The following is a 20,350-nucleotide window of genomic DNA, read 5'->3' on the forward strand; positions in this document are numbered from 1 at the left end:
ACGTGTGTTTTTGGACTGTGGGAGGAAACCGGAGCACCCGGACACGGGGAGAACACACCAACACCTCACAGACAGTCACCTGGAGTGGGAATCGAACCCACAACTTCCAGGTCCCTGGAGCTGTGTGACTGCGACACTACCTGCTGCGCCACCGTGCCGCCCCAGATAAAACAAACCCAGAATTTTCAACCGTGCCAAAAACACAGTGTGTCAGTGACATACTCTCAGCTATATCATTGGGCGCAATGCCGGAATACACCTTGGAGGGGGCACCAGTCCTTCACAGGGCAACACACACACACACACCTTTGGACACTTTTTAAGTTGCCAAACCACCTACCAATGTGTGTTTTTGGACTGTGAGAAGAAACCAGAGCACCACACAAACACAGGGAGAAACCCACACAAACACAGGGAGAAGACACCAAACTCCTCACCCGGAGTGGGACTCAAACCCACAACCTCCAGATCCCTGGAGGTGTGTAACTACGACACTACCTGTTGCACCACTGTGCCACCCCTAATGAATTATTATTAATAATATAGTATTCATGCCACCGCAATGTGGGGCATAATTATTTTACTACACTAACAAGAAATTTGACTTTTTGGGATTTGACTTTAATACTTAGACTTTCAACAGGTCTCTCAGAGACCTTTCTTCAACTCCAACCCAGATTGCAATCTGAGATATAGAACTAGTTGTTTTAATTCCGTGTGTGAGTAGCTCAGATAACTTGGATGATAGAGTAATACTGTAGTTATTGACCCGGGTAATTTAAAATTAAGGTACACAAATGTATCCATAGTAATGAGAATAAAATCAGTTATACTGACTTTTCTGTTGATAATTACTGCCAGGCCTCCTTCTTGACCTGAAAGTCTGGCTTTACAGATTTAATTATAATTTACCTGGTTAAAGCAAAAAAAAAAAAAATCACCAGCTTGTTGCCAGGTTACGGTTACAAAAATCATGTCAATTTCATTATGGTTTACAGCCCATTAAAATCCAAAAGTCTATTTCAGAAAACTTAAATATTCAACACAAAACACCAGCAAAGGTTTCATAAGCATTTAAAATGGTCCCTGAGACTGGTTGAGTAGTCTACATAATCATGGGGAAGACTGGTGATTTGACAGATGTCCAGAAGGTAGTCATTGACACCCCCTTGCAAATTAATGGAAAATAGAGTGTTAGAAAAAGCTTCACAAGCAACAGGCATAACCATAGCCTTGAAAGGATTGTCAAGAAAAGCCATTCAAATATTCGGGCGAGATTCACAAGGAATGGAATGCTTGATTGAATGCTTCAAGAGCCATCACACACACAGACGCATCTAGGACATGGGTTACAACTGTCACATTCCGAGTGTCAAATGCCTACTAATGACCCAGAGACAATGCCAAATGCATCCTTACCTCAGCCAAGGAGATAAAGTATTGGACTTTTGCTCAGTGTTCCAATGTCTTGTTTTCAGATGAAAGTAAATATTGCATTTCATTGGGAAATCAAGGTCCCAGAGTCTGGAGGAAGAGTGGAGAGGCACACAACCCAAGCTGCATGATGTCTAGTGTGAAGTTTCCAGTATCATTTGTGGTTTGGAGAGCCATACCATCTGCTGGTGTTGGTCCATTGTCTTCCATCTAAGTCCAAAGACTGCTTCACTCTCCTAACAAGCTTTACGAGATGCAAATTTAATTTTCCCTCCATGCCATGCCTCACTGATGCAGTAATTCATGCAAAAGTAGCCCCCACCAATTATTGAGTACATTATTGTGTTTAGTTAGTGGCAGCACTGTGGGTGTGGGTTTCCTCCCACAGTCCAAAAACACATATTGATAGGTGGATTGGTGACTCAAAAGTGTCCCTAGGTGTGAGTGTGTCTCCCTGTGAAGGGCTGGCACCCCCTCCAGGGTGTGTTCCCGCCTTGTGTCCAGTGATACCAGGTAGGCTCCGGACCCACTGTGACCCTGAACTGGATTTGTGTTCAAATCTGTTGTAATTTGCCTCATAGGCATATATTTAGACTATGCAATCATATTTGGAAGCATGTTTCTGTTGTTGCTTGCTTTAAAATGCATTTTTATTATATTTACTGCTTTTTAAACTTGTACTCTAGTCAGTATGAAATATACCCTATGGTTTCTGATAATTCAGATGGAGGTGAATAGACATTCATAAATCATTTTAGATTAGTTTTATAACACATAATGGTGGTTTCAGTAATCCTTAATGGACCTAACTTTAAAGACTAATGTAAAACCTGTGATATCAGATTGAACATAAGGAGGACCCTTCATGTGTAGAAATCTGCTATTTGCTAGTACAGCATGCCCGTAAAGGCTGAAACATATTCGGTGAACATATTCATGAACATATTCGGTGAGTACTTCAGGGTGACTTATGAATGTGTATTAAGCCAGGAAGCCCCCCCACACACACATGTGGGAGAAAGTTTGTCCAACTCAGAAGTAATTTCAGTAATTCCATTCAAACATTTTACTTGTATATTTTACTCATTCATTATACACAGACTGATATACTTCAAGTGTTTATTTCTTTTGATGATTATAACTGACAACTAATGAAAACCCCAAATTCAGTATAAATAAATAAACTTTTTCATGATATTCTAATTTTATGACCAGCACCTGTATAGGGCTTATGGGAGTACGACCATGCCTGAACTCCTCTAATTCATTCATTCATTATCGGTAACCACTTATCCAGTTCAGGGTCGCGGTGGGTCCAGAGCCTACCTGGAATCATTGGGCACAAGGAGGGAATACACCCCAGAGGGGGTGCCAGTCCTTCACAGGGCAACACACACAGTCTCACATTCACACCTGTGTACACTTGAGTCACCCATCCACCTACCAACACGTGTTTTTGGACTGTGTGAGGAAACCGGAGCACGCAGAGGAAACCCACGCGGACACTGGGAGAATTCACCAAACTCCTCACAGACAGTCACCTGGAGTGGGACTCGACCCCACAACCTCCAGGTCCCTGGAGCTGTGTGACTGTGACACTACCTGCTGCGTCTGCTAATACGAACTAGGCCTGTAAAGGCTGAAATGGGGAGGTGAACTCAGAAGTCTATGGGGAGGAGTTAAGTGTGGCTTATGAATGCATATGAAACCAGACCCCAATGGCAGGAATGCTAGTCATTAAGAGCTACAGAATGGATAGGTTGAGGTACTCTGGTTGAGGGTTTGGTTGGTGTCCTGGATCATGGGTAGGTGAATGAAAGGCGTTAGTGAGTCCACGAATGACCTTTATGAATGAATTTAATAAATTGGTGCATGACTGAGTTTAGTGTGAGACAGTAGAGGAATAGCATTAGGTTGAGTAAACTGAATGTCCTTTATTGATTATGATGACAGAATATCTAGCGGGATTGGGGATAGCATGACGGGTAATTTGAGGTTTAGTATAATTGTTTAAATGTCTCAGATAATCATTACTTCCTATTCTACATAATCACAAAACAATTCTAAAATAATTCTGATCCTTACTGTTGTGTAACTTTAGATTAGGTTGAATTGCAAATAAATCCTCATTTCACGTTTTCCACTCATAACCCTACAATCACACGCTTACAATCACTTGTTATATTTAAAAGTACTCCCCCAGACACACATCACTAAAGAATATTTTTTCTTTATATCCCCAACAGAATAAATCATGAAATAACATTATCAGAAGGTAATTTCCAGGCTTTTAGTTGTTATGCTTATACGTTACTCAACATCCTATACTATTAATTTACCCCAAATATACTAATGTAATGGGGAAATCAGTTAACAAGCTTTAACAAACTTGTTAACAGGTTACAGATCTGCTGATAATTTAAAATCTCCTTCTTTAAACATCTTAAACTTTACATACACATCACTCCCACCTGGTTTCCTGTAACTCGATGACTCTGCTTGTTTCTGTGAAAAATATTGCTATTGGAAACTATTGAGAAGCTCCATGATCCATCACTGTTAAAAAAATATGAGAGCATTTCTAAATATACAGCTTTGAGTCGTTTTGTGGTTAGCCACTCCCAGATGTTTTGTATTTCACTACTGTTTAAAAGGGCTGTCTCCTGTCTCAGTGTTTGTCCACCATTTTTACTTGCACGTTCTTCTGTGTTGAGCTCTCTCTGTTTAGGTCTCTGTATAATTAGCTTTATATATCTGTGTTTAGGTCTCTGTATAGTTAGCTATCTAGCTCACTGTATAGGTCTATATTCAGTTTGTTCTCTTGGGTTTAGGTCTAGTACTTCTCTAAATCTTTGTTCAGGTTTCTTTGTTTAATGTCTAGGTATGTAGGTCTCTGTCTGGGTCTGAGGTTGTCTTGTGTTTTATCTATGTCCATGGTCTCCTTTATTCAGTATTTATCTTGTCTCTATTTTTAGCCTAATGTCTTTTGTGTTGTTGTACAGCTCTCATACTTTGTTTTTATTTACAGATCTGTGTCTAGTGCTTTGTCGTTAAGTTTCACATTCTTTTGTTGAGTTGGTTTTCAGTTTGTTTCCTCTTGTTCATTCTCGTGTCCTTGTGCATCTTGTTTATAATAAAACATTCCCTGTGTTTACATCTGTCTCCCCTAATACTTGTGTGACAAATTTAACCCCTTTAACAATTTGTTTCAAAATGTTTGACATTTGTAATGTATTTAATATTTTAACATAATTGAAAAATCCAAACAATATTCAGAACTTAAATGTAACATGTTTAATATTTTAACATCCATAAATATTATCATGTTTAAACAAACTGCTTTGACAAGAAAACTTAAATTTAAACGTTAATTCCCCACATGCCTGGGATGGCTGCCTGACATTCTGGGTGTGTTCTCAGCCCCTAGTGCACGAGTGCATGAGTGTGTGTTCACTGCCACAGAGGCGTTAAATGTGGAAGACATCTTTCATTGTACAATGATAAATAATTGCACATTTAATTTCATTACATTTTATTTACAAACTTTCTTTTCTAGTCATATTTGATAATATTATAATGACAGTAAATACACATAAATCTAACCACAGCAAGCCTACTATGCTTAATTACGAATATGTCTATCCAAATATCTTACTTTGAATTCCACCTTAAATGCTGTGGCTTTAAGTATCTGCTTTATTACTTGGTGGAAGTGTAATTTAAACATTTTTTTAGCTTTTAACACTTTTTCAGTAGTAGTATTTTCAACAATATACCTGCAGATATTTAGTACAACATGATTTAACACACATTAAAATCATGCCTACAGATGTGTTCCACAATCATTTATCACCTAACTCTGTGTTATGAAGTGGAATTCAGCTGCTAAATTTGTGTTTTCGAAACTTCGTTTCCTGTAGCCATAGGTGCTAGAATATAACTGATTCACCACTTAAGGTGGAACTGGTAATTCTGAAATATCAGACAAATATTAGCAATGTTTTAAGCATGATATGATGTAAAGTGAGATAATGCAATGAAACCATATTTAAATAGGATAATTAGAGCCCATCTCTGCAGAAAGAGGGCAATCTCTTGGTATTCTGAAGAATTAAGATTTTCCTTCACTGGAATAAAGGGCCAAGCCAAATTCCTATAAAACACCCCACATCATAATCCCCCTCCGCCAAACCTTACATTTGGCACAATGCAGTCAGAAAAGTCCAAAAATGTAAAGATGTAGTCCAAAGATAAGCTTTACATATGGCCCAACACACTCTCTTTGTACCCGAAGCAATAAAATTGCTCCTACACTTCAACACTAAGGTTGCTGTGGTCATTTATGATCCAATCAGCAACCAGCTACATCTAGCAACATTTATTAGTATCCTACACCTACCCACTTGGGTTGTTGTGGCCATTTATGATCCGATCAGCTCCCCTTAAGAACTACGGATACTCATTGAGCCCAACACATGAGTACCTAGACCAGCCACTGAATAACTAACGCCTCACAGGGTCATCAGGTAGGCAACTATCCTTGTCTGTGTTTTGCTCAATTAAATCCACGACACCTCCAGAAGTCTCAACAGTGAAGTCTGTCCTCCCAAATCCACCCCCACTCCAAGCCAGCATTACAGTCCTACCTTACACTTTATCATCAACAACCATAAATCCACACAAGCCTCTCTGGTGAGTAAGGCTGTACCTAGACCTACTGGCACTGTTAATGCATGCTCCATTTATTTCAGAGTTGAACACCACTCTGGGACCTGCATTATTTACGTATTTCCACCAGCAGTTTCCAATCACATGCTTCATCCCATCTACATATTTGTAAACATTCCCCCTCATGAACAAACCTAACCAGTTTATTACTACAGTCACACGTTAGTGCATTAACCTCTAGGCATTTGCTGTGCAACAAACATGCTAAAGCCCTTAGCACCTGATTATATCTCCAAGTATACCGACCCTGTGACAAACTAACCTTACAAGCTGAGAGAATATGCAGTGCCAACCCCTCTTGCCAAAACATCCAATTCTCTAGATTCTCCCATCAAAGCACAGTGTCTCATTTTTTTGCGCAGAAACTTGCCCTTTTTTGCCCTTACTAAAGCTTACCGTGAATCACCTGACCCCAAGCTTGCTCTTCCGCATTGTACTTGGCCAATCACATCCTTTAGCTTTAATAAGCTCCTGGCTACTTGCATGGCCACGTTCAGATTCCAATCACTTATTGCTTATGTGATAGGTGCTGCTGCTTTCACCAATGCATTCTTTAATCCTGACAAAATCATCTCATATACTGAAACCTAAAAATGTACCTCAAGTGCAGTAATCAGTAATATTGGCTTATTTTTGCTGTTTCAGATTACTTAAGGTGGAAATATCTTCAAATTCAGGAGATATTTGAATAACTGAAAAAATGTTAACAGACCAAAAGTATTACAAACCTAAACAATTGATATAACAAATGAGTTTCTGTGGTAGTTCAAACACTGGATAAAACTTACAAGTTACACTTCAGCCAAGTACAAACAATAGTTAAAAAACCTATAGTTTCTGAATGTAAACAGATTAGAGGGAACTGCAGTTCCACACAATTATAGATGTTCCATGTTACTGGGAATGATTCAGCTTGTCTACAAATGTCTACAAACAGCTGCATGGATTAAAGCTGTTTTGAGGTTAATGTATAGAGCCAGTGTGTACACGCCCTGAAACTTGTTAAACAAGTCAAATTATATTCACGCACCATGCCACACATAACTATATCTGCTATTCGAAAAAAAAGAAATCAATATGTTACCTACAATTTATTTAGATTCTCATGTACCAATAGTGTTTAAAGAGAAACAATTTAAACAATTGTTAGAACTTTAAACAATTGTTAGTATTACTTATCAATAAGCTATACTTAATTTATGAAATAAAAGTGACTTAAGTATAAAACAATGCCTTAAAACACAGCTAACATCATAATAATTTCTTCAGTTAAATTGTTAAATTTTTGGGAGTAAAACCATGAGCCTGAAGCTTTGGTAAATCTAATACTTGTTCTGAAGCTATTTCTACAGGTGTATTGGCTTTGTAACCAGAAGGGGGGATGAGGAAATGGTGATGCCTTATCAGGAGTGCTGTGCTTAGTTGAGCAATCTAGAAGCGGAGAGTTCTAATTCTCTTTTCTGCCAAAGGGTGCCACTAATATTTGCATGTTTTTTCAGATATGCAATTATTAAATTTACCTTACACTACAACAGAACAGAAACATTTCTATGTTGTAGTGACTGAGAAATTTAATCCCTGTGTCTGACCTGAAGATTGTTAGCTGCTAGCTTTAATTACAGCATAATTCCAGTTTGAGTCACGTCAAGCTCACCTGTTTTCTAAGGGAAATGTGACACATTCCTCCCTCCCTCTTTCGCTCTATATATGTGTGTGTGTATACAGTGCCTTGTGAAAGTATTCGGCCCCCTTGAACTTTTCAAACTTTTGCCACATTTCAAGCTTCAAACATAAAGATATAAAATTGTATTTTTTTGTGAAGAATCAACAACAAGTGGGACACAATCGTGAAGTGGAATAAAAGTTATTGGATGTGTTAAACTTTTTTAACAAATAAAGAACTGAAAATGGGGTGTGCAATATTATTCGTCCCCTTTACTTTCAGTGCAGCAAACTCACTCCAGAAGTTCAGTGAGGATCCCTGAATGATCCAATGTTGTCCCAAATGACTGATGATGATAAATAGAACCCACCTGTGTGTAATCAAGTCTCCGTATAAATGCACCTGCTCTGTGATAGTCTCAGGGTTCTGTTTAAAGTGCAGAGAGTATCATGAACCAAGGAACACACCAGGCAGGTCCGAGATACTGTTGTGGAGAAGTTTAAAGCTGGATTTGGATACAAAAAGATTTCCCAAGCTTTAAACATCCCAAGGAGCAATGTGCAAGCAATCATATTGAAATGGAAGGAGTATCAGACCACTGCAAATCTACCAAGACCCAGCAGTCCCTCTAAATTTCATCTCGAACATGGAGAAGACTGATCAGAAATGCAGCCTAGAGGCCCATGTTTACTCTGGATGAACCGCAGAGATCTACAGCTGAGGTGGGAGAGTCTGTCAATAGGACAACAATCAGTCGTACACTGCACAAATCTGGCCTTTATGGAAAAGAGGCAAAAAGAAAGCCATTTCTCAAAAATATCCATAAAAAGTCTCATTTAAATTTTGCCACAAGCCACCTGGGAGAAACACCAAACATGTGGAAGAAGGTGCTCTGGTCAGATGTAACCAAAACCGAACTGTTTGGCCACAATGCAAAATGATATGTTTGGCGTAAAAGCAACACAGCTCATCACCCTGAACACACCATCCCCACTGTCAAACATGGTGGTGGCAGCATCATGGTTTGGGCCCTTCCTCAGCAGGGACAGGGAAGATGGTCAAAATTGATGGGAAGATGGATTGGGCCAAATACAGGACCATTCTGGAAGAAAACCTGTTGTAGTCTGCAAGAGACCTGAGACTGGGACGGAGATTGTTCTTCCAACAAGACAATGATCCAAAACATAAAGCCAAATCTACAATGGAATGGTTCACAAATAAACGTATCCAGGTGTTGGAATGGCCAAGTCAAAGTCTAGACCAATAGTTCCAACAGGTCAATAGTTTAATCTGAGTAAATGTAACATTTTAAAGGAAAAATGTTGATTCAAAATTTCATGGGGTCAACAAATCCCAAAAAAGTTGGGACAAGGACATTTTTTACCACTGTGTGGCATCCCCCCTTCTTCTTACAACACTCAACAGATGTCTGGGGACAGAGGAGACCAGTTTCTCAAGTTTAGAAATAGTAATGCTCTCCCATTCATGTCTAATACAGGCCTCTAACTGTTCAATCGTCTTGGGCCTTCTTTGTCGCACATTCCTCTTTATGACGCGCCTAAATGTTCTCTATAGGTGAAAGATCTGGACTGCAGTCTGGCCATTTCAGTACCCGGATCCAAATGTTGTCAATAAACCAGTTAAAATGTATTACCGTTTCTCGTGTCGCTCAATAAATGTATAGTATTTTACCATTGACAAAGCTCACAATGTTTATACATGCACTAAAAAGCACATGTTGGAGTGTTAACGAATTCAAAATGCACCCGTTCTACTGGAGTCTGCCTTGGCCATTGAGAGCCCACCACATGGCTACTTAGTCCAGAGTTGCTCCTCCCCTTAAGAGGGCAACGGCAGAGCGGAGGGGACGTGGGGCCTGCCGGAGCCCCACGGACCCTTTGCTTTGTTTTTTTCTCACGTCCGACGCCCTGGAGCGTGTCCTCGGCCGGTCACAAGACGCACTGTGGCGTCTTTGGGTCGGAGCGGGTCGCGGACCTTCGCGGGGGGGCAGCAGAGAACATTGGGTGGTGTCTTTTGCTCTAGAACCTGAACATAGTTCTCTGCATTAATGGTGCCTTTCCAGACTTGCAAGCTGCCCATGCCACAAGCACTCATGCAACCCCATACCATCAGTGATGCAGGCTTCTGAACGGAGCGTTGATAACTTGAGTTATCCTTGTCCTCTCTGGTCCGGATGACATAGCGTCCCAGTGTTCCATAAAGAACTTCAAATGGTGACTCATCTGACCACAGAACAGTCTTCCATTTTGCCACACTCCATTTTAAAAGACCCCTGGCCCAGTGCAAACGTCTGAGCTTGTGGAGCTTGCTTAGAAATGGCTTCCTCTTTGCACTGTAGAGTTTCAGCTGGCAACGGTGGATGACACGGTGGATTGTGATCACTGACAATGCTTTCTAGAAGTATTCCTGAGCCCATTCTGTTATTTCCGTGACAGTGGCATTCCTGTTTGAGGTGCAGTGACGTTTAAGGGCCCGGAGATCACGAGCATCCAGTAGAGTTTTACAGCCTTGACCCTTACGCACAGCAATTGTTCCAGATTCTCCGAATCTTTTGATGATGTTATGCACGGTTGATGATAACTTAAAAGTCTTTGCTATTTTACGCTGGGTAACACCATTCTGGTATTTCTATATCTTTCTGAGCCACAATGGTGGAATTGGTGATCCTCATATCTTGGCTTCAGAGAGACACTGACATTCTGAGAAGCTCTTTTTATACACAATCATGTTGTCAATTGACCTAATTAGTGTTAATTGGTCTTTCAGCTGTTTGTTATATGCTCAATTTCTTTTTTCCAGCCACTTATTGCTACTTGTCCCAACTTTTTTGGGATTTGTTGACACTGAAATTTTGAATCAACATATTTTTCCTTTAATATGTTACATTTACTCAGATTAAACTTTGATCTGTCATCTATTTTCTATTATGAATAAAATATTGACATTTGCCATCTCCACATCATTGCATTCAGTTTTTATTCACAATATGTTTAGTGTCCCATCTTTTTTGGAATCCGGTTTGTGTGTGTGTGTATATATATATATATATATATATTTTCATTCATTATCTGCAACCGCTTATCCAATTCAGGGTCGCAGTGGATCCAGAGCCTACCTGGAATCATTGGGTGCAAGGCGGGAACACACACTGGAGGGGGCGCCAGTCCTTCACAGGGCAACACACACACACACACACTGAGTCGCCAATCCACCTACCAACGTGTGTTTTTGGACTGTGGGAGGAAACCGGAGCACCCGGAGGAAACCCACGCGGACACGGGGAGAACACACCGAAAAAAATATATATAAATTAAACAAAAAAAAATTATTCCTGATGACTCCCAAGTCCACAACACAGAAATCACTTTTGCTTTTCAGGCAGGGGAAGGTGGGTGGAGAAAGAACTTGTTATTAAATGTGCAGCCTGGCATCAGGTATTTATATCAACAACATGTACATTTTAGTTCACTTTTTAATTTGTATTACCACATAAACTCATTTGTTATTTAAGTTGTTTAGTTTTGTAGCATATTTGGGCTGTGTTCAATTCTATCCATTTATTGCTTTCTTGAAATTAGAATCTGAATCTGCAATCTGAAAGTGCAATTTTTCAGCCATGAACAGAGAGACAATGTGCAAATTTGGCATAATGGATCGTGACAATAATTATTATTTTTTTTTTTTACCTATTTACAGATACTGGGACTTACTACATATTAGAGCAGTTTTGAACATGCAAGCTGACTGGAGAGCAGTAAATGGTGAGGAAACATCCTCAGAATTGCATAAAAAATATGAATTAAAATCATCAATGTCACATTAAAGTGGAACTCAATTTTCAGAAGCAAACATCTGCCTGCTAAAATGACATATATAAGTCAGATAGCAAAAGCCTTGTCTGATCAAAATAATAAAATACATCATACATGCAGGTAAAACGGTTGACTGTTCACATTGTTTTGCCTTTTTCTAGAGCAAGTATATGTTTTAGAAAAATGATGAACACTTTTCTGTGTAATTGAGTTAATTATGACATATATTTTATAGCTACTTGTCTGGAAAGTCCTTGGGTCCTTAACTCAGCACCCCCTCTGGGAAGACATTAAAGTCAACTGGTTCATTTTGTATCTCAAAAGTTGAGTAAATTTCTTGGATAAAGAATGTTTTCATTAAACTCCCTTTGAGCTGAAAATGTATTAAGGTTACCTTCTCAGGTTTTGCATTGCAGTAATTGCAGAAAACAAAATAACATTTACCCCTACCTCTACAATGAAGTCTGAAATATCAAGCATTCTTTCTGAGTCCACCCTGTGTGCGTGCACAAGCAAAAGAACAAGTAACATCAGCAAGTAATTTGATATTCCTGTAAGAAAAAAGAAATGTAAAAAAAGAAAATTAATATTTTACATTTACATGTCAAAATTAACCCAGTTATCAATAGGAGTGTAAGAAAATATTGATACGTTGGTCAATTTTGAGTTGTTTTAACTCTTGACCGCTAGAGTTCACTGTTGCACTCAGCCCTTAGACTCTTACACCCCATTATAAGAAAGTAACTTAGGGCACACTGCTAATTTTAGCATTTTAGCATTAGCAAACCTATCCAAAAAAATTGCCCAAGTATTTTATGAACTCCGGAGAACTTCTAGAGAAACTCACATTTCTAGAGACTCACTTCTAGAGACTTTCACACATGCAGTGCACAGCAGGAAATTTAACACAGGCTTTAGGCATGATGCAGCGCTTGCAGGGGAAACTCTGGAAAGTTCTGAAATATGAACTAATATAGCAACAGTGTCTTCCGTGCTACACCCTATTTTATATGCAAACTGAAATGGATCTAATTTCTCGTTAGTACAAGTAGTTTGCAGATGTTTGAGCAAAAGTCTCTCTAGAGCCTTTATAATCACCGGAGTTGATGGGTCTAAAATATTTGTATTCTTTTAGACATTGAATCTTAAGCAGTGGTTTTGTATGTGAAGTTTTCCATTCTATTGGTATGAATCTCTGCAGCAGAGGCGATTGCTCTAAGACTACAAGGGAAGCTCAGCTTCCCCTAAAATGTCAAAAAATAAGTGATCAAATATATACTGTTGTGTGTACATATCATTGAATGCACTACAACGCGCTCAACATTTGTTCAGATTCAGCTTCTTATCATTGGTAAAGACGCGGCTTTCCTCTCAATCATTCCCTTCACGGTGCTTTAAACAGTGAGGACGCTGAGCGTCCACAGAGTTCAATTGCGAAGCAGTGAAGTGCAGCGAAACGAGACGAGTCATTGGATAAATGCTGGGCTTTGTCCCACCCATCGCACGATCAGCGTCTCTGGGGGTCTATGGGGCACTGGGCTGGCCTCGGCTGGCCCGGATGCTCAGCTTCTGCATGATGATTGGATGATCTGTCTGAGGCTGAATCCCTTTTTGATTGACAGCGAAATAAGCGAATCAGCGATCCTTTGGTGTAAAGATCCGTGGGAGCATTAAATTTTCATTCTGTTCTGAGTTGAACCGGAGACTTTCTAAGTTCTCTTAGTGGCATTTTCTTTGTTAAAAACGACTAGCGACAAATCGAGCTTCTATTTCTGGTGGAGTTTTTTGTAGCTGCTTGTGTTTGGAGACTGACTTTTATCACTCTTTCTGACTTCTATCGAAGTTTTTGTCCAGCGGGTGCTGCTGAGCCCCTCCACCATCACAAAGCACTCACAGGCGGACACACTTCACATGGGCCAGGGCCGTTTAAGCAGCCTAGCTCTGCTGGCCATTGAGAGGACACTAGTCAAGTCCCTGGAAAAGACGCCTTGTTGGTACGACAGGGTCACAGATCATTTTCTTGAAAAGGAACGGAGGGTAGAATTTACGTATAAATAAACCAACACATTTTATGATGTAGGCCGAAATTGAGCTTCCCTCACTGAGAGATTCAATTGCTGTTACAAAAACAACACAATGAACGCTCTCGGACCCATATTATTTTTAATTCAAATAACGTTATTCTTTTTGCTGCTGATTCTATATGGTTACATTATGAGTTGCCCTTAGCAACGGAGCCATTAAAACACACCTGTTTCCAAGACCTCATTACCTCATATACTTCTCTCAGTCACACACACACTGCGAAGCATTGTGAAAACAGTAATCTCTCGCTACTTCGCGGTTCATCTTTGGCGAATTCGCTACTTCGTGGGTTTTTTCAAGGGGGCTTATTGCCGCTATATCGCAGATATTGAGAGAAAATCTGGGAAAACCGTGAAAGATGAATTGCCAAAATATTTCATTAATATTTACATGTATTAGACTAGGCCTGTAGGTGACAAAATATATAATTTACAAGTTTACAATTTATTTCTTTTTTTAAGTATTTACTTACACTAAATCACAGCTTAGGAATTACTCTATTAAAGAAACTGGTAGGATATCACATGTAGTTCCAGCTGAAAAAACATTATAGAATGGCTGTTTAATGCAAAGGGTTCGTTGTTAACATTACAGGGAGAGTTTTAAAAGTCCAAATACTCGTTAAATACATATCTTTCCTCTACTTTGCGGAAATTCATTTTTCGCGGATGGTCTTGGAACGCATCCCCCGTGAAAAATGAGGGATCACTATATTGGCTCCATCTACCCTCCTCCTATCGTGTTTCTCCCACTTTTCATGTCTTTCTTCTAAAACCTGTCCCTCCCCCTGGCCTGACTCCACTGCCCCTATCAGCATCACCGCCTCCCTTTGTTGTAGATGGTGACCTAGACTATTCTGTCCATTCATTGCTGGCCTCAAGGTGACTTATCTAGTGGACTCGGAAGGGTATGGTCCTGAGGAATGCAGTTGTGTGCCTGCGGATGACTCCGCCCTTCTTGCAGACATTAATCATGCTCCTCCTGACCAACCTGCTGCCAGACCTTGGGGTCGGCCCAGCTGTAGGGCTCCTTTGGCTTCTGGGCAACGCCCAACCTGATAAGAGGTCCCCAACTTGTCTACCTCAGTATCATTACAATAAATAACATATTGGCTAATGAAAATTATTAGTAGACAGTTTATGCATAATGGTTATTAACTGTAATTATACATTTTTACATCTACTCTGCATAGGACGATAAAAAATTCTAAAGAGGAAAATGTCTGGTTAAGTTTTGACCAGCTTTTGAGAAATATTTTATTATATTTCATTTCAAATTAACATTGTTACATGGCTATATCTTATATTTATAACTTACCTTTATTGTCCATGATGCATATGCAAATTTTAAGAATTGTAATTACTCCTGTGTTTCTTTGATTTTAAATAGTAAAGAGTCACTTCAGGACAATCATTCTGTAAAAAAAAAAATAACTGTTGTTATCTGTATATAATGGAGCTCTGATGGCTACCACTGTTCTTAATAAAAATAATAAAAATAACCACAACAAATTAAATCTTGGGTTTATGATAAGAATTCATAGCCCCAAATATGAATAAGATGTGAGAACAAGATACCACTATTAAGTTGTACTTAAGGTATTAGGGCAAAAGGTTTAAGTTGTTCCCATACTTATGTTGTGGCCATCCATCCTGTACTTACACTTCAGTAACTTATGGCCACTTATTCTTATCTAAAGACACGATGTCATTAGCAGGTATTTGAGACAATTTATGTATACATACATATATATATATATATATATATATATATATATATATATATATATACACACACAAACACTGAAATGTATATGCACGGCTTAGATTTCAGTCACTTTGTGTATTATGGGGTAATTCTTACATATTGTAAAATGTCTTAAAACTGACAGACTCAGTCAAGATTTATTAGGGATTGTTTTGTGTACAAAGGGAAAATGATCATATTTGTAATATTTATTTTTAATCATATCTAAAATTATTTTATAATATACTATATTGTAAACATTCTATCAACAGAGATCTACATTTTGTGAAGAAAGAAATATGTATAAAACTGGCACTGCAAATATACCTGATATTTCTTGGTCATGTTGTTTTCCCTTAAAAATAGTATGCTCAAGAAAACAATGAGCCTTCAACATTATCTTAAAGAATGTTATCAGTCTAAACAAAATATATATTCAGATATATCTAACATAATTATTTACATCATGTTTTCATCAGTTTGGACTAGCATTTTGCAAGTAGTTCCATATTGGCTTATAGTACACGTATAGCCCTTGCAAAAGACTTTACATATTTTTATATGAAATAACTCTTAATCTTACTTTGCTAGACAAAACTGCTTTTGTCAGGCTACTATTACAACAGATCACACATTTTAATGATAACAGTCAGGCCAAACACTAAGGAATATAAAGGGGAAACAACACATTCCTGTATCTTTTACCATTTTCATTAAAGACACAGCTATGTTGTAATATATTAACAATTTTATTAATTTTAATAATTTAAAGGTCTTACCTTGGCTGCAACCAACTCAAGCTTATTTCATTAACTTACAGGTTTGTCTGAAATGTTGTTTTCTTTTGACTGACAGGGGAACAACCCACAAGCCTTCCTGGAATAATGTAATTACTTAACATTGCTGTACACTCGTCAGACTTGTTTGGTCTTAGATTCTCCTTCCTGATTCTATTGTGTTATTAGAGAAGAATGCCTGTAATCTTATTTTGTCATCTGTCTCTGAGAACTACAATAATCTCTTCACATTGCAGTATCGAATATCTGCTGTCAAATATACATTTTATATTTGTATAGTATTGTAACTTAAAATATTATACACATAACCAACCTAAGGATGGAATAATTTATCTGTATCAGGGGTGTTTGTGTAGGTATTTAAAACCGGCTCATGTTTAAAAATTTCAATATATATATATATATATATATATATATACAGTTGAGAAAATAATTATTTGATCCCTTGCTGATTTTGTAAGTTTGCCCACTGACAAAGATATGAACAGTCTTTAAGGGTAGGTTTATTTTAACAGTGAGAGATAGAATATCTAAAAGAAAATCCAGAAAATTATATTGTGTATATATATATACATTTATTTGCATTTTGCTGAGAGAAATAAGTATTTGGTCCCTCAAACAAACAAGACATAATACTTGGTGGCAAAACTCTTGTTAGCAAGCACAGCAGTCAGATGTTTTTTGTAGTTGATGACAAGGTTTGCACACATGCACTAAAAAATTAACTTGGCCCTTAGTAAATGTTTACTCAATTTAAATAAGTTTTTGCTTCATTTTTTAATAAAAATAAAAAATACTGAAAACTATTAAATTAAGCCTATAAAACATGCTTAAGGTGAACTAGAAATAATTAGGTTTGATCTTTGTGTCCTAACTGCGCTTGCATAAGTTTTATTGCGCTGACGGCAGACATTTTCTACAGTTGGCCTCTAAGCAGACTGTCTATCTGGGAAGATTTCAACAGATGTTTACATGGTAATTTATTTTATATTTTTGCTGTTACAGATTTGTATGCAACATATACATGTGCATATATATGTGGATAAAGGAAGTTTAATGCCCAAGAGTTAAGGTTAAGTGGGGGCATAACATAGCTTACGTTCGCTAATGTTCGTACAAGTAAAGGCATTAACGATTTTTGAGTTGCTTAAATATATATTCTTCGTTATGAAACATTTGATTACTTTAGTTCCTGAATAAAGGTTGTTGTTACATTATTACACCAAAATCAACACGAAATGTTTGTATGTTTTTTTTTGTGTCATTACAATTCAAACTCCGCCGAAAGAACAGGCAAAGTATGGCCAGAATTTAATGTGGACTGAATCCCCTATGAGTAGAAAGTAGAGGTTTTAACACGTGTGTGGAGCCACGTCTCTAAATCTGACAGCTGTGTGAAGAAGCAATGTTTTAATGTGCTTCATTTTCAGTTATGGCATTCCTTTGTACGGTTGGAGTTATTAATTCTGTGGAGAACGTACCTTCGGCTGCATGTCAAATCAGACTAATTTTAATTAAATATAATTTTCTAACCTAATTCATAATATATGACTTAAGGGCTAATATTTCCTTCTACACATCTACACATATCAGTTAAAATAATTTCTGAACAGTTTGAGACAGGTGAGGAAAGAGTGTGTTATGAGCTGAGGCTTTAAGTCAACCTTGCTGCTGTTATACCAACCACAGCTTTTGGATGTTATCATTAAACTTTTCTCACTGAAGCTTTAGTTCAGCATAGTCTAGTCTATTGTGCTTAAGTCTTATCCTAACAGTGTTTTTTTGGCCCTGCAAAGGTAAAGATGCAGAATAGCCCAATATGGGTAAACTTCTTATGTTGTAAGACTATTATTACTGCCAAAATAATGCATTCTTATGCCCTCCAACATTCTGAGGTAAAGCATTTAAGGTAAAATGCTCTCTAGTGGAGGAAATGTTATCATAGTTACAATAAACACTTTTTATAGGATGCTTTTGAATTTCATATTTGTAGATTAAAAAAACAATTTCCTGTCTTTGATTTTTATTTGAATGCCTTTTTAATTTAATAGGTTAAAGCATAACAAGAAACTCTTCACTGCTAACATGCAGTTACTCCTGTTCTGTCTCAAATCACATCTTACTCCCTATGTAGTGCACTACATAAAACAGCACTACTTATACAGAACAAAAATCTTAAAAAAAAAACAGAGATTACATGGTAGTCAGGAGTACATGGTAAGTCAGTATGTGATTGAAGTACATCATATGTTTAGCTGCTACAAGTACTGAACCACTTTTTCTTTTGAGGAGCGCTGAATTTATTATGCAAAATGATGCAATAAGTAATTAGATAAGCTTGAATGTGAGTTTTACTGAACAATTAGAACAATTGATGTTTTAAAAATAATTTTTCAATTTTAAATTATGCAATAAGAATTTAGAGGAACTTGAATATGAACAAAGGTGAGAGTCCTGCTCTGAGTGACTGTCTGTGTGGTGACCATCTGTGTGAGTGTGTGTTGCCCTGTGAAGGACTGCTGCCCCGTCCAGGATGTGTTCCTAGTGAATCTGGGTAGGCTTTGGACCCACCGCGACCCCAAATGGATAAGCGGTTACAATGAATGAATGTGAACACACTTATTACTAAACAATTGTTTGTTTTATTTGTAGGACATCCAAGGTGTCATCTTGCAAGACCAGCACAACACCAAAATGGACATTTATGTCATCAAGAGAGAGGGTGGAGCACTTGAAGAATATATAGACATTAGTATTGTTGTTGACTGAGACATTATTCTGGACAACATTAAATCTGTTTCCCAAGCCTGCGCAGTAATGCCTGGAGTAAACTATGCACTGAATTTGACATACCCCAGAGAGCTGAAGTACTACTATGAGTTTGTACAGAAAGTCCTCATACAGATGGATGGTGCAAAGCTCTCCCCTAAAGTGCTTGGTTTAAAGAACAAAATCCTTGGGGAGTCAAGATACTCTTTGGTTAAAAAAAAAAAAAAAAAAAAGAAGCATGCAATTAAAAAAGCGTGTGCAGTCACATTTTATCATCGTTTTTGCAATTTAAGCTCAATATAGATTTTCACATTTTTCATATTCAGTCAAATAATAACAGGTGCTGATTTGATCTCAAAAATTGTACATGTATAACTAAAACTGTATACTAGAAATTTGTAACATTTGTACAAATATTTCATACATAGTTTACGATTTGGAGAAGGAAGGCACAATTTTTCATCAACATTTTACTGCTGTGTCAAATCACATGCTGCACCCTACATAGCGTATGTCTCCCATCCACTGGTGGCGCTGTTTTCCTTGCATTCAAGGTCAGTGTTGGCTGATTGATAAATAATTTGACAGTGGTATTTTTTTACTTACTCAAAAGTACTTACACATTTTATTTTATATATTTTTTGTTTGTTTATTTTTTTTAGTGTAACGTCTTTATCTAGTCAGTGTTTTCCTATATTAGGCAAGGCAAGTATGTATTTAAGGTTATGTATATATGTGCATTTACTGTAATAAAATGATTTTGCTAATTGTTTTGTCTTTTCATTGTAATATGTGTAGATTGTACATTTAAATTTGTTCATATCTGCATAATTTAAGTGACTTTAGCTTAATTGGTATACTTACACTGGAAGTTAATTCTACAAAATACAAATTAACAGCTTACAAGCCATGAGTAAATGCAACATGAAGTGTATCAAACTTTAGTGGTTTTAGTGAAAGTTGTTTGAGAATTTACATAACTAAATTGAATAAAAGTAAAATGAACATGAGTACACTTGGTTAACATTACACTCAAAGTAAACTCTAAGAAATAAAATTAAGCTGACAGGGCTTTTGAGCAATGAATAAATGCAACTTGAAATGTATCAAATTCAGTTAAAATTATACTATTGAAGTAAATTCAACAAACTATAATTACGCTGACATGGCTTATAAGTAATGAGAAAATGTTAAACAAATTATATATCTAAATTTAGATAACTCCATGCAACCTTTGATGTAAAAAAAATAATTAAATTCAAAGAATCATTTTTTTTTCAGTGTGTCAGGAGGAA

The 20,350-nt window shown here is 37.5% G+C and overlaps 1 protein-coding gene across 1 annotated transcript in view; it reads right to left on the reverse strand.

Moving 5' to 3' along the window:
- Nucleotides 1–15,160, reverse strand: part of LOC136702712 (uncharacterized) — a 32,980-nt gene extending 17,820 nt beyond the window's left edge. The window contains exons 1-2 of the mRNA XM_066677861.1: nt 15,061–15,160; nt 12,109–12,209 (exon numbers count right to left, since the gene is read on the reverse strand). Coding sequence (XP_066533958.1) covers nt 12,109–12,209; nt 15,061–15,073 — 114 coding nt within the window. The 5' untranslated portion in view covers nt 15,074–15,160. The remainder of the gene's footprint in view (nt 1–12,108; nt 12,210–15,060) is intronic.
- Nucleotides 15,161–20,350: the final 5,190 nt, after the last annotated feature.

This window comes from Hoplias malabaricus, chromosome 7 (assembly GCF_029633855.1).
Source record: "Hoplias malabaricus isolate fHopMal1 chromosome 7, fHopMal1.hap1, whole genome shotgun sequence".
Classification (NCBI taxonomy): Eukaryota; Metazoa; Chordata; class Actinopteri; order Characiformes; family Erythrinidae; genus Hoplias; species Hoplias malabaricus.